At 40.0% G+C, this 15,803-nt stretch overlaps 1 protein-coding gene across 2 annotated transcripts in view; it reads right to left on the reverse strand.

Moving 5' to 3' along the window:
- The window catches only part of NR1H4 (nuclear receptor subfamily 1 group H member 4), a 70,773-nt gene that overhangs the window by 13,111 nt on the left and 41,859 nt on the right, over positions 1 to 15,803 (reverse strand). For both annotated transcript variants that reach the window (XM_032171510.2, XM_032171508.2), the window contains exons 5-7: positions 14,503 to 14,601; positions 14,072 to 14,171; positions 10,013 to 10,159 (exon numbers count right to left, since the gene is read on the reverse strand). In XM_032171510.2, coding sequence (XP_032027401.1) covers positions 10,013 to 10,159; positions 14,072 to 14,171; positions 14,503 to 14,601 — 346 coding nt within the window. The remainder of the gene's footprint in view (positions 1 to 10,012; positions 10,160 to 14,071; positions 14,172 to 14,502; positions 14,602 to 15,803) is intronic.

The raw sequence follows: 15,803 nt of genomic DNA on the forward strand, positions 1-15,803 counted from the left end.
AGGGACAGCATTAGGAGATATACCTAATGCTAAATGACGAGTTAATGGGTGCAGGAAATCAACATGGCACATGGATACATATGTAACAAACCTGCACATTGTGCACATGTACCCTAAAACCTAAAGTATAATAAAAAAAAAAAAAAAAAAAAAAAAGACCAGCCTGGCCAACATGGTGAAACTCCATCTCTACTAAAAATACAAAAAATTAACCGGACATGTTGGCTGTCGCCTGTAATCCCAGCTTCTCAGGAGGCTGAGGCTGGAGGATTGCCTGAACCCAGGAGGCGGAGGTTGCAGTAAACCCAGACTGTGCCATTGCACTCTAGCCTGGGCGATAAGAATGAAACTTTGTCTCAAAAAAAATCAAAACAAAACAAAATATAAACTCATTCACTGTTAGCAAACCTATTTCAGTCTATAATATTTTATATACTATGATTATTCCTATTTTTATTAACAATTCCAACTTAAACCCCTAGTTTGTAAGTAATGGTACATTAGGAATAAAATCAATGATGCACTAGAATTGTATAGAAACAACTCAAGCACAAACTATATCAGATATATGTTCTAAAGCCTCAATTAACATAAATATTCTAATTCTCATTAAAAGCATCTCAGAGACAGTTATCTTTGTGTATGTGATTGGGACTTAATAATAGCAAACAAAAGAGTATGAATTTGAAGAACAAGAAAAGAAATTTCACATCATATTCTTTAAAGAGTTGCATAGGCATAAACAGAGTAATTTTGAGCATTATGTTACTCTGGAATTAAATGTACAATAGAAATAAGAATGAATTGTATTAGCATAAGAATAAAAAGTTAGTCTGAAAGGTCATCTTGCAAGATCAGGTTTTTATGTGTTGTGTGGAAGAGGCAATGTTCTGAAAACGCACTGGGAGAAGGAAATTCATAAATATTAATAAATGAAAACATAGATAATAAAATATGCAGCAGCATGTGAGTTTGGGTGGTTTTTATTGTCACACTATATGGTTGATATTTGGAGAAAGTATCTTATTATGAACTAGAAACATGCATATTTATTTATACAGATCATATTATGGAAAACTTCATCCTTGAGCTTTTCTGAAACTTGAGGTATCACAAGTTCTGAAACTTATGAAATTACATAGAAGATTTTTTTCTTTTTGATTATATGTATTCTAACCAGCAAGACCCTCATCATTTCTCACCCAGTTATTGCATTAGTAGTTCTCTTTACAGGTCTCTTGTCTCAAGGTGTGATGAAGAAGTTAAGTTCTTGCCAATGGAATGCCAGTAGAAGTTATGTGTAACATTTCAGGATTATTCACTTACAGGGAGGGTGTGCCATTCTTTTTCCCCTTTGCCCTCCCTACTTGCTGGAATGTGTTTTTGTTTGTTTGCTTGTTTTTGAGATGCAGTCTCACTCTGTTGCCCAGGCTGGAGTGCAGTGGCCCTATCTCTGCTTATTACAACCTCTGCCTCCCAGGTTCCAGCGATTCTCCTGCCTCAGCCTTCTGAGTAGCTGGGACTACAGGCACATGCCACCACGCCCGGCTAATTTTTTGTATTTTTAGTAGGGATGGGGTTTCACTGTGTTAGCCAGGATGGTCTCAATCTCGTGACCTCGTGATCCGCCCACCTTGGCCTCCCGAAGTGCTGGAATTACAGGTGTGAGCCACTGTGCCTGGCCTGGGATGTGTTTTTACCAAAATGGTGGGGAGCCATACTGGACCAAGAAGATGAAGTCAACTCTCTATGGATGGATGAGTATGACATCCATCTGTATGGATAGAACTATGACACAGAGGGACACTATGAAGATTCCCTATCAGTCCCATTCTCCTCATGCCCAGACTATTATAAGATAGAAATACATTTCCATCTTGTTTAAGCACTCTTTATTTTTTGTCTCTGTTAGAGCAGCCAAACCTCTAACTTAAATTATGCATGAAATCTATTGTGATTAATTCTTTTCATATATATTTCCCCTAGAAGATGAAGTCCTTGAGGATTATGACTTTATCTTACTCATCTTTGTACCGCCAGTGTACTTATCCCACAGAAATACTCAATAAAAGCTTGTTTAAAAAAAAGTAAACAAATAAACAAATACAGGTCCTAATGGAAATGATCTTCCATTGCTACTGGATAGTTGCCCTACAGGCAGAGTCAAATGAAAATGATAAGATTCAAAGCTGACTAAGGGTCTCATCAAGTGAGAGGAGGGGGGCTAATGAGCCACCACCCTGAGAAATATGAGGAGATATTCTGATGAGAAATGACATGAGTCAGAAAGGTTGCCTGTTCTGAAGGTTTAGAGGATGCAAATCATCTCTACTCTACAACTGATCATCAGAGATATTCTTTTTTATTTCTTTTTTTTTTTTGAGACGGAGTCTTGTTCTGTCACCCAGGCTGGAGTGCAGTGGTGCAATCTCGGCTCACTGAAACCTCCGCCTTCTGGGTTTAAGCAATTCTCCAGCCTCAGCCTCCCGAGTAGCTGGGACTACAGGCGCGTGCCACCATGCCCAGCTAATTTTTTATATTTTTAGTAGAGACGGGGGTTCACCGTGTTAGCCAGGATGGTCTCAATCTCCTGACCTCATGATCCATCCGCCTCGGCCTCCCAAAGGGCTGGGATTACAGGTGTGGCCACTGCGCCTGGCCCATCAGAAGTATTCTTCAGGCAAAAAACAAGTGTTTATAAAGTGCTTAATGTAACAAAAAGAGGAATAGAGCCGGGTGCGGTGGCTCACGCCTGTAATCCCAGCACTTTGGGAGGCCAAGGCAGGCGGATCATGAGGTCAGGAGATCGAGATCATCCCGGCTAACATGGTGAAACCCTATCTCTACTAAAAATACAAAAAATTAGCCAGGCATGGGGGCACACGCCTGTAGTCCCAGCTACTTAGGAGGCTGAGGCAGGAGAATCGCTTGAACCCGGGAGGCGGAGGTTGCAGTGAGCCAAGATCGCAGCCACTGCACTCCAGCCTGGGTGACAGAGTGAGACTATGTCTCAAAATAAATAAATAAATAAATAAATAAATAAATAAATAAATAAATACATACATACATACATACATACATACATACATACATACATAAAATAAAAAGAGGAATAAGACAATTGTTTCTGTTGGAGGTAGCTGATTTGTGGCAAAGAGGCTCCAGCAATATGTGGTAGCCAGAAATCATGGGAGCCCCAAGGTGTAACTAACTGCCTGACTTTGGTTTTTGAAGCTTTTGTGTCTTCATGGCTAGAACCACACCACTTGCCTCAACAGGTTTCAATTCTGGCCCAGACTCAGAAAACTCTGGGTAACTCTGTGAAGTTGTGCATACCACTTCAGGATTATTCCTTTAAAGGGAGGGTGTGCCACTCTTTTTCCCCTTTGCCCTCCCCACTTGCTGGAATGTTACCAAAATGGTAGGGAGCCATAGTGCATCGTGTGGATGAAGTCAACTCTCAGAAAACCCTGGGGAGCTCTATGTGCATCTAATTCTAGGAACTTGGCTCCAGCTTTGTTTCTTGTGACAATCTCTGTCTTGACATATTGACTAAGCTTGGGAAGTTCATCTTTCTCTAAGCTTGATCACATTTCCTTGAAGCTGGGGTTTGACCACATATCCTTGAGCCCCAACTCCTATGGCATGTTCTTGAAAGATACCTTTTCTCAACAAAGTTACAGTTGAGAATGAGTGGGAAGAGATGTTGGAAATTTGAAGAGAGAGAAGGTACAAGATAATTTTCCGTAAGAATAAGAGTGAATTGGCTAGGGAAAAGGGATACATGGAAAGTACTGAGGTCCACTTGAAGTGTTTGATCACTAACTTTGGATAAGTCAGTCATACTGTTTCAGTTCTCAGGCTCAAGCACAGAGTAGGTTAAGAGTTGTACTCAGTCAGGCAGAGGGTTTTCTTAGGTGAAAGAAAGACAAAGAGTCGAGGATATCTGGTGAATGATCCAAGGAAATGATCATATTGATGAACCACGAACCCTAAGCCAAGTACTGAGGAAAGTGTGGTCGGGCAAAAGGGAGTAGAGTCAATGGCTAGAAGGTTAGTGGATGGAGGGTCAACAAATGGATTTTTGTTTTTTGTTTGTTTGTTTGTTTTTTGAGACAGAGTCTTACTCTGTTACCCAGACTGGAGTGCAGTGGCATGATCTCGGCTTACTGCTGCCTCCACCTCCTGGGTTCAAGCAATTCTCCTGCCTCAGCCTCCCGATTAGCTAGGATTACAGGCGCCTGCCACCACTCTGGGCTAATTTTTTGTATTTTTAATAGAGACAGAGTTTCACTATGTTGGCCAAGCTGGTCTCGAACTCCTGACCTCGTGATCCATCCGCCTCAGCCTCCCAAAGTGCTGGGATTACAAGCTTGAGCCACCACGCCCGGCAATGGATGTTGTTTTGAAACAAACAATCCCTAGAGTCAGGGTACTGGAAGGTGGCAAGCTGGAAAGTTAGAGGGTAATATCAGAGGGAAGAGATACTTGGGACTGATATTTTGTTATTGGGATTAACAGGGTCTAGGTCTGGCACAGAATTGATAATGTCTACCTCAAAGTGCTACAAAGAGCAAACAATATTTTTCGTGAAGCAGAATGTTAGCCATGGAGATGACCCACTCAGATCACCCTTAAAGACAGCCCACAGTAGGGAGTATGGCTGGCTGATAGCCTCCAGCTGCCGCCCTGTGAGTGCTGAGGACACATTTTCACCAGTCTTGTCTCAACTGGTGACTGAGCATAGTGGGTGTGTTAGTGCTGGCCCATTCAGTGGGCAGCTCAGACTAGGTCCCTCTCCAATGGCCTAGCTGAGACTTTCTCAGGACTGTGCTGTGATCTGATGCTCTTCATGCCCAGTCATGCCTTCCTGCTCCCCTTTCACAGGTGTCAGATCAGCATGGTGGTGTATAGTCTCCTGGACTCCACCTGCTTCCTCCCCCTTTATTCTTCAGAGGCATTTCCCCCAATTAACTTCTGACACATTTAGTCCCATGTTGATATCTGCTTCTTGTAGGACCCAAAGCTCACACAAACACTGAGAATACAGCCTGACACACAGTAGGTGCTGAATAATTGTTATCTTTCTGGTGCTATCATTAATAGATCCAGACATTACGCATATATGCCCCCCGTCTTTTATTTTATTTTATTTTATTTTTTGAGACAAGGTCTCACTCTGTCACCCAGGCTGGAGTACAGTGGCACAATCTCAGCTCACTGCAGCCTCCACCTCCTGGGCTCTAGAGACCCTCCCACCTCAGCCTCTCAACTAGCTGGGATTACAGACCCATGCCACCATGCCCAGCTAATTTTTTTAACTTTTTTGTAAAGAAGGGGTCTCTCTCTGTGGCCCAGGCTGGTCTCAAATTCCTGGGCTCAAGCAGTCTTCCTGCCTTGGCCTCCCAAAGTGCTGGGATTATAGGTATGAGCCAGCATTCTCAGCCTTATATATGCCTTTCTATAAACATAATTTTCCTCTTAGTAGTCTTGTAAACTTCTTTGGAAGACTATTTTTCCCCTTTCAGCTGAACCACAGTGGAAGGGATTTTCCCCACCTCAGCCAGGCTGGGGAGGGAATCGTACTAACCCAGTGATCATCATGGAAATGGCAGCATCTGACTTGGCTCAGGACCCAGGAGATCTGATGGAGCCAGCCAAAGATTTTTTTTTTAAAGGAAGCTGAGCATCCAGGAGAGAAAAGGAGACAGAGAAAGAAAGATAGAACAACCACTGAATAACTCTCCTGCAGCTGCCCTCTCATCAAAACATTTCAATTCATATGGCAGACATTGCACCCCTCTTTTCCATTGTCTGGCACCTGAATCAACTTTAAATGACTCATCTTTGAGGAGGAGGAGGAGAGAGAACACAACAGAACTTCCATATCCAAACTGTCTTTTTCCTTTTCTTAAACTCAAATGCAAAAGAGATATCTGTTCCCCAAATTAACTACTACAGGCAATGTCTAGAAGAATGTTTAACCAACTTTTTGTTGGTTACTTGTCAGCTTTGGACATTAACAACTCTGATATTCAGGGAAACAACCATCTGAAAAGTAAATAAACAGACCAGTTTTATAGCTCCGGACAAACCTTCATTCATTTTTTTCGTTTGTTCCACAGAATTTTGTTGAGCACCCAATCCAAGCCAGGCATGTGCTAGGTGCTTGGGATAAAATACTGACTCAAAAAGAAGAAAACCCTGTCTTATTAAGTTTTTATTATCAAACTTCAGGCAAGACTGCAGAATAAATATTAAAGTTAAACATGATTCCAAAGAGATTAAATTGGTTATGAGGGCTATTTCAACAGCTTTAAAAAAAACGGGACATGCAGCTAATAAGTAGCGGAGCCCATATTCAATCCAGATTCCACAGTCACTATCCTTAATCACCACTGTCTCTTGATGAATAAACCAAACACACATTCGCTAGAGTACAGACCTGTCAGTAAAATGAATAAATTTTGTCATGAGTCATCATTCCTTTTTATTTTATTAGTTTTGTAAGAATTAGATTTGACTGATGGATTTTTTTTTTTTTTTTTTGAGACAGAGTCTCACTCTATCCTCCCAGGCTGGAGTGCAGCGGCGCGATCTCGGCTCACTGTAAGCTCCACCTCCCAGGTTCACACCATTCTCCTGCCTCAGCCTCCCGAGTAGCTGGGACTACAGGCGCCCGCCACCACGCCCGGCCAATTTTTTGGAGAGACGGGGTTTCACCATGTTACCAGGATGGTCTCGATCTCCTGACCTTGTGATCTGCCCGCCTTGGCCTCCCAAAGTGCTAGGATTACAGGCGTGAGCCACCGCACCCAGTCAACTGGGATTTTCTTAAAGGGAGCACCGCCACAGTCCATGGAAGCCAGAATCAAATAAATGACAAAGCTGAGCTGCTGAGGCCTTGCCCATCACAGGTTGAAGCCACTATAATTGTCTGCATAAAGAGAGAACCACCAGTGTATGTTCAATAGTCTAAAACAACAATTATATCCATACATGTGAAAATTCAGCCTGTCCTTTAATTCTTTCCTAAGTTGAACTGTCGATTATTGATTGTGGCCTTAAAATCAGGATACTTCAGTAGCTGGCCTAGTGACTAGCTAAACCACCCATCAGGAAAATTGAATTAGTTAAGAGAAGAAAAGCAGTAAGACTTGTAGAACTGAATGGTGCCTTGGAGGTTACCTGACTCAACCTTTTCCCCTTAGCCTGGACACACACACACACACACACACACACACACACACACACACACACAATCTGTCCAGGACCAAAATCCATATTTCTTGAAAACATTAATGTCTTTCAAAAGTTGTTAAGCCGCACAGATATATCTCCCAGATCCTTTCTCTTCTTTCCATTTCTCCTGGCAGCAAGCATCACATCTTTGAGACTTCTTGCCTCCTAAGAGGTGACTTCTGTCCTGGCTTACCCTAACACTGCTAGAAAATTTGTAAAGCTTGATTTTGACATCTTCCCTCCACTGCTCAAAAATCTTCCATGTCTCCTATTACTTGGGAAATAACAAAATCATTAGCCCAGCATCCAAAGCCCTCAATCATTTGATTCTGTCTTTTATTCCTTTCTATTTCCCTTTAATGTAACCCTTAATTTAGTCAGCTCAGCTACTCACCCTTGTTTGCGTGCATTCCCTGAGCTTTCTTGCCTCTTTCTCTTTGCTCCTGCTGGTCCTTCTCTCTTACACCCTGGGTATCCAAATCAAATCTCATTCAGGTCCCAGCTCAAATGCCAATAAAACTTTTTTGGAGCTCTCTCAACTAGGAGTCATCATCTCTCTGTTTTTCTCTTCCATATTTTATCATAATCATGGACAGTTAATCTCTTCCCATTAGACTGTAAGCTTCTTAGGGGAAAGAACATGCTTGATTTCTCTATTCACTGCCACCATAGTACCTTGCTCTTAAATATTTGTTAGACTAGTAAATTAATGAATATATTAAGAATAATGCATCTTTTTAAAGTGTGTGGTTTTTAAATCTACCAATGATGCTAATTATGCTTTTTGTTTTTAACTAGGAAAAAAACATAACGACTATGGAAAGACTGCCTTTAAAAATAATTTTCCATTTAAAAAATTATTTCACTTATATCACAGATGCAGAACTACCTGAAAACTTTCCCTCTAATCTCTATCTTAAAATATTGGTTTTTAAAGTCTTTAAATTTGCTTTGGTTAATCATAAGACTTTAGAAAGAAAAGATCTTGAGAAGTCATCTCATTCATTTCCCACTCCCAACCCATATATGAAATTTCCTGGGAAAATAAGAACTCATCCTATCTTAAGGATCTCCTAAGATAAATTGCACAGAATTCCTGGTAATTCATCTCAATGTCTCTTGAGCTTCCCTGTCACAGTGTTATTCCACAATAAGTTAAACACTGAGTAACTTGTGCTATTATCTCGTCTCTTGAGAGGTAGTATAGCATAGTGGTTAAGAAACAAAACTTCTTTTTTTTTGAGACCGAGTCTCACTCTGTTGCCAGGCTGGAGTGTGGTGGCACGATCTTGACTCACTGCAACCTCCATCTCCTGGGTTCAAGCAATTCTCCTGCCTCAGCTTCCTGAGTAACTGGGATTACAGGCACGTACTACCATGCCCAGCTAATTTTTTGTATTTTTAGTAGAGATGGAGTTTCACTATGTTGGCCAAGCTGGTCTTGAACTCCTAATCTCAAGTGATCCACCCCCCTCTGCCTCCCAAAGTTCTGGGATTACAGGCGTGAGCCACTGCATTCGGCTGACACAAAGCTTCTGAAGTCAGACTTCCTTTCTGTCATTGGGGAAGTTATTTTACCTTTCTCTGTCTCAGCTTTTTCATCTGCAAAATGAGAATGATAATAGTATTTATTCATAGAATATTTGAGAAGATTAGATGAAATCATATATTTTGAAAAGTGTCTGAAACCGGCTGGGTGTGGTGGCTCATGCCTTTAATCCTAGCACTTTGGGAGGCCGAGGTGGGTAGATCACTCGAGGCCAGGAGTCCAAGACCAGCCTGGCCAACATGATGAAACCCTGTCTCTACTAAAAATACAAAAATTAGCTGGGTGTGATGGCGTGCGCCTGTAGTCCCAGCTACTTGGGAAGCTGAAGCACAAAAAAATCACTCGAACCCAGGGGAAATTGTGGTGAGCCAAGAGCATGCCACAGCACTCTAGCCTAAGCAACAGAGCAAGATTCTGTCTTAAAAAAAAAAAAAGTTAACTTTGGTTGGGCACGATGGCTCACACCTGTAATCTCAGCACTTTAGAAGGCCAAGTCAGGCTGATCGCTTGAGACCAAGAGTTTGAGACCAGCTTGGGAAACATGGAGAAACCCTGTCTCTACTAAAAATACCAAAATTAGCTGGGTGTGGTGGTACATGCCTATAATCCTAGCTACTTGGGAGGCTGAGGCACAAGAATTGCTTGAACCTGGGAAACAGAGGCTGCAGTGAGCCGAGATCACACCACTACACTCCAGCCTGGGCAAAGAGCAAGACTCTGTCTAAAAAAAAAGAAAGGAAGAAAAAAAGAAAGAAAAAGAAAGAAAGAAAAGTGTCTGAGACCTAGTAAATGACATATAAATGTTGCTATTAAAATGTCTTCTTATTTTATTTTGATACAGATATATAATAGCTGGATACTTAGTCTTACATACCAGAAGATTTTAATAAATAATCTTTTTCTTGGCTGAAGAATCCTAGCTCCTTTCTGCTAGTTTTTAAAAATCAGATGAATTTTCCAATCTTTACAAAAGTCTTCCTTTGGCTCTTCATCTTAGTGCAGTAAAGGGGTAGTTTTGCTACTTTGCTATTACAACAGAGATATTTGAACCAAGCCTCTAGAAGTCTTATCAATTTAACACATATCTTTTTAGAGCCATTCTTCATGCTAGGCACAACAGGCATATAACATTGCATAAGATTGGCAAGAGCCCCACCTTCATGGAGCACACCAATTTCACTCATAGAAACAAACTCTTTTACCATTAGCCAAATAACTTACCACTGTTTCGAATTCTTTCTTCCAATAGGTCAGAATGCCCAGACGGAAGTTTCTTATTGAAAATCTCAGCTGAACGAAGGAACATAGCTTCAACCGCAGACCCTTTCAGCAAAGCAATCTGGTCTTCATGGTCCAAAGTTTGAAATCCTAAGTAATGATGATAATCAGATTGGTATCAAGGAGTAACAGTATTTCATGATCACCATCATTGCCATTGATAAAACATTTTCATCAAGTGATTTTGTAGTTGTTTTACAATTGGGTAGTCTGGTTGAGTCCATTTGTACTCGCCGATAAAATAGAGGCTTTTATCTTCATTGAGCAGAATTTATTAAACAAGCTGGGCAAAAGGAGATGTCAAGTCCAAGCAGATACATATATTATGGTATAGATACACTGATTCAGATGAAGAACCCCTCAGAAACTAGACACAGGCAGATTTTCTTTGAGCCATTATATTAGTCACACCTGATGTGACAGGGTTAACTCTGCAGATTGGAAGCATCTACAAGCCAGAAAAAAACTTTATATGCATCCAGAATATTTGGCTAACTCATGAGTCTTTAGTCAAGCTAAAGAATGGGTAGTATTTCCCCAAAACAGCCAACCAAAGTCACGTTGATGTATCTGCTCTGAACTCAGTACTGCAACACACAGGGTGGGGGAAAATCAGAAAAATATGATAAGAATTGCCAACCTGATGGAATATAACACTACCTGGAAAATTCAAAGTCGTTATCCAGGCTTATATGATACAGTCCCAACAGCTTCTCTGAACTCATTTTCTACTCCTCATTCCCCCTACTCTTTGTGTTCCAGCCACACTGACCGCCAGCCCTGCTGTGAGCACACAAGCCTCTTTTTGCCTCAGAGATGAATGTTCTTCCCAGATATCCCCATGCCCCATGCCCTGCTCCTTCCTGCAATCAAGCCTCTGCTCCAGCATTCCCCAATCTAAGATACCTTCCCCACCACTACTAGTCTCTACCTGCTTTATTTTAGTTTATAGAACTTATCACCACCCGACATGATATTATAGATTTATTTGCTTATTTGTTAATTGTCTGCCACCTCTACTGGAGTGTACATTTCTTGGGGGCAGAGGCCTTTTTTGTTTACTTTTGTATCCCCAGTTCCTGGCACATAACAGGTACCTAAGAATTATTTGTTGGATAATTGACAGATTGAATGAATGAATGGGAAACAAAACACAAGCTCATGTGCATGCTGGCACATACACTCACATGAATAGAGATAACACCATCAGGGCCTAAATGGCTTAGGAAGAACTAAATAGCAAAGGGAGTATAGAGAAGAGAGCAACGCTAAAGATTGAGCCACCATCCTAGAGAATCTAAGAGCTTCCTTGAGGAAAGGGGCCATGTCTTACTGCCCTCAGGGACTCCAGCACCTTGGACAGTGCCTGGCACAGGTTGTGCTCGATGAATAGTGAATGGAATGATTCAATTCAGTTTTTCACAAAATATCCCTTCAGTACTGGTATTATATCCCTATTGTTACTAGTTGTAACAATGCTATCTCTGTCATTATTGTCAATTTTTTTCCTTCTCAAGGGTTTTTGCCTTTTGTTTCCTTCCATATTTTAAATTTTTTCCTTCTGCTTTACTCATTGAACACACACTAATTGTACTCGCTCCCTCAGGAACTAGGCTAGGCACTGGGAATTAAGAGATTCCAAGATATTGCTATTGCTTTCAGATAAGCTACCTTCTTATGAATAAGGTTTTTATTTGTCTTCAATTATTTCTTGATTCAAAACCAACTGACCATTTGAACTTAAAAAATCTCTTCCCATAAATAACCAAAAACATCTCCCTTTTCCAGTTCTTTCCCCCACAGTTTTTACTCTTATGTAATCCAGTTTCTTATTGAGATTGCCTTCGGTTTAATTAGCATATAGTAAATTAAGTTCCTCTTTCATTGTTAATAAAGAAATGAGAGCATATTAGTGTTTCAATGATAGTGAGAAATTTCTCCTCACACTTTATGAGTTTTATGTAGGCTTATGTCTATCTGTGACACATTTAATAAAATAATAGCATAATGCTGGCAAAAAGAAGGCAAATTAACATGTTTAATTAAAATCCTATGTCAGAAGTTATCTTCTATAATTTAATATTATAGTATTATGCTGCTAAACAAGGTATTTATTATACTCTTCTAGACTATGGGATTTCAATACACCAATATTTTAATAAACACTGAAACAACTAAAACCCATTAGCTTAGATAGCATTAATAATGTGGCAAAAAGAATTTGAGGCTGGGATATAAGAAGACTCCCACATTCTAGTTTCTATACTGGCACCATCAGAATGAGTGTGGATAAGTAAGTCCCTCTCCCTCACCTTACACATACAACTGTTCCTCAAACCCTATCAATTTTTGAATTTCTCTTCTTTTTGTTTCTTCTTCTCTTCCCCACTGCTATTGCTTTATTTCAAACCCTGTTGCCTGGACTTGTGCAGTAGCATACTACTTGATCTTCCCTGCCCCCAGGCCCTTTCCATTCAAATTCATATTACATGAACCTGATTAAGTCATTTCTGTATAACAAAAATTTCATCATTTCCCTCTGTTACAAAAACCACCAAAATCTCTTTACTGTTCAGGGGACGCAGATTAAATTCCTTAGTCAGGCCTTCATCAGTCTGGTACCAACTTACCTTATTGTCTAACCTAGGAGCCCACCACAGACACTATGCTGTAACCACACTGAATTTTCTCTCCTGTCTCAAATAATCCTATTCTTGTTCATGCCTCAGTGCCTTATAACAAGCAGATCTCTCGGCCAGACATGGTGGCTCATGCCTGTAATCCCAGCACTTTGGCCAAGTCGGGCAGGTCACTTGAGGTCAGGAGTTTGAATCCAGCCTGTCCAATATGGTGAAACCCCATCTCTACTAAAAATACAAAAATTAGCTGGGTATGGTGGTGTGTGCCTGTAGTCCCAGCTACTCAGGAGACTGAGGCAGGAGAATTGCTTGAACTCGGGAAGCAGAGGTTGCAGTGAGCCAAGATCATGCCATTGCACTCCAGCCTGAGCAACAGAGTGAGACTCCATCTCAAACAAAACAAAACAAAAAAACAAGCAGATCTCTCAACTTGGAATGCTGCTTCTTCTCCATGCCAACTGGAAAACTTCTTTTTCTTTTAGACTCAACTCAAATATGATCCTCCCTGAAGTCTCTCCATCTTTCCTAGACACAATTAGCAACCAGTTCCTCGGTGTTCAAACAGCACTTCGTGTGTATGTGTATGTATGTGTATTTATTATTATTATTATCACCTTTTTTTTTTTTTTTGAGACAGAGTCTCGCTCTGTCACCCAGGCTGGAGTGCAGTGGCGCGATCTCGGCTCACTGCAAGCTCCGCCTCCCGGGTTCACGCCATTCTCCTGCCTCAGCCTCTCCGAGTAGCTGGGACTACAGGCGCCCGCCACCACGCCCAGCTAATTTTTTGTATTTTTAGTAGAGACAGGGTTTCACCGTGGTCTCGATCTCCTGACCTCGTGATCCGCCCACCTCGGCCTCCCAAAGTGCTGGGATTACAAGCGTGAGCCACCGCGCTCGGCCTATTATCACCTTTGATCACTCTCCCTGAAGGTAATAGCCAGGCGCTTAGTATAGAGTAGGTATCAACAACTGCTTATTGAAGGAATAAATGGGTGAATGACAACTTTGCAAAGTTTCAATTTTTAATCTATTGATTTGAAAGAATTATTATACATTATTTTAAATATCCTTTCTAGTTCTGACATCTTATGTATGGTAGCTCAACAGTTAATTTAAATCAGTTATTAAATGATTTTCATTTTACAAAGAACAGACCTGCCTTTCTCAATGTCACAAGACTATTGTAGAGAATAGCAGCAAAATAAGTACACGTGAAAATACTTGGCAAAGTAATACTGAAAATAGAGCTGATCTCACAGGAATGTTTTGAAAATTAAAACACCGTATGTAAAATAGGTAATCAAATCTGTGGGCACATATTTAAACTCTCAATAAATATTAACTTTGATTATTTAAAAAATACCTGGTAGCTTTTTTGTGAATTCTACAAGAACCTGTACATGATTGGTTGCCATTTCCGTCAAAATGAGAAAATTTTCTTCTGCACTGAATTCTTCTTTTAACTAAATTTTAAGAAAAAAACAAATGATTAATAAGTAGATAAGAAAACGATAATATAAAACCATTAGACTAAAGAAAAACTAGGTTTAGATGATAAAATTTGAAAACCCATCTTACTATTTCTCAGATCTTTGGAGGGCAATTACCATTATCAAGATAGGTGGGAGACTTCTTACTCTTGAATTGTTTAATGTTGCTAAGAGTTTAAAAGTCTAATTCTCAGCTCTAATCATTTCAAAGTAACATATTCACATATAAATTATACCTCCAAGGCAATAAAAACTCTAGAAAATATTAACTTTAAACCCACATATTTTCAGATATTATACATACAATTTTATTTGTTATTTCCTGAGGCATCCTCTGTTTGTTATATGAATCCATAATATAATGTAGAAGAGTCTGTTGATCTGGGGTGAGTTCAGTTTTCTCCTACACTGGCAAGAAAATAAAAGGTGTTAGGGAAGGTGTGTATAAAGCCTTCTTTCTATATGTGCATTCATCTGGAGGTACCTAATAGCAGAAATTATTTTTTAAAAAGCCACAAATACAGCAGGAACTATGAGCTCTAATAGAGTGTATAATTTCTTTCTCTGGGTCCTTGGGCAGGCCATATCACATTTCACTGAATTTTCCTATCTGTAAAATATGAATAACAAAATATTCCACTTGTGTATTTCTTAGGAATAAATGGTAGTCTGGATATGAAGACTATTGAGCCCATTCATATTGAAGGTCACTGAAAGTTCAAGCTTTAATTATAACTAATGAAAGGTTCTCATACAGTATGACTACTATGAATACTACATTCATATAGTATTCTACATGAATTCCACCTGGTGAAGTCATCTAAGAGTATTCTTGTGGAGGAGGGATCAACAAACTGTGGCCCGTGGACCTAATCCATTGGATTTTATAAAGTTTTATTGGAACACAGTCACATTCATTTGTTCATGTATTGTCTATGCTACTTTTGCACTAAAATGGCAGAGTTGAGTAGTTGTTGTAGATACCATGTGGCCAAAGCCCTTTAAAGAAAAAAAGTTTGTCAACCCCTAAAATAGAGAGTCAACAATCTGGACAATTCAGACCTCAAACATCTCTTTGTCCCTCTACAGCATCCTTTGAAGAGTATAAATAATTATGTCAACTCTTTGCTTTCTTATACCAAAGTGTTACTGATGAAGCACTGTGGCAAAATAATGCTTTCATATAAAATACTTTTTCTTAAATACAAAAATACGTATTTGTAAAACTAAATGTGGATAAAGTTTTCTTTGTCAGTAATGTAATAAATATTGAGAAGGGTGTGGTTTGGACAATCGTAGCTTATTGGTTTTTCAGCTAATGGCAAAATAAAATTCCATCAAATGTCCTGTGCATTATCACAATGTGTTTGTCTAAACACCTTGGATGCTGTTCCCCTATTTTGTCCTAAGTTGCTCAATGGATTTCTTGAGAAATTCGTAACCTCAGTGGGTAGGACTTTTCTCTATTGGTCCACATACGTGTATTCACCCTGTTTTACTCATTTATAAGGATTAATCCACAGCCTCTATTGAGACCATGTTCTTCCCAGTTTGAGACTTTCTTCTCAAAAAGGGGGAAAAAATGGTCATCAATACTCAGTTGGA

The sequence above is a fragment of the Hylobates moloch genome, unplaced genomic scaffold, assembly GCF_009828535.3.
Source record: "Hylobates moloch isolate HMO894 unplaced genomic scaffold, HMol_V3 SCAFFOLD_12, whole genome shotgun sequence".
NCBI lineage: Eukaryota > Metazoa > Chordata > Mammalia > Primates > Hylobatidae > Hylobates > Hylobates moloch.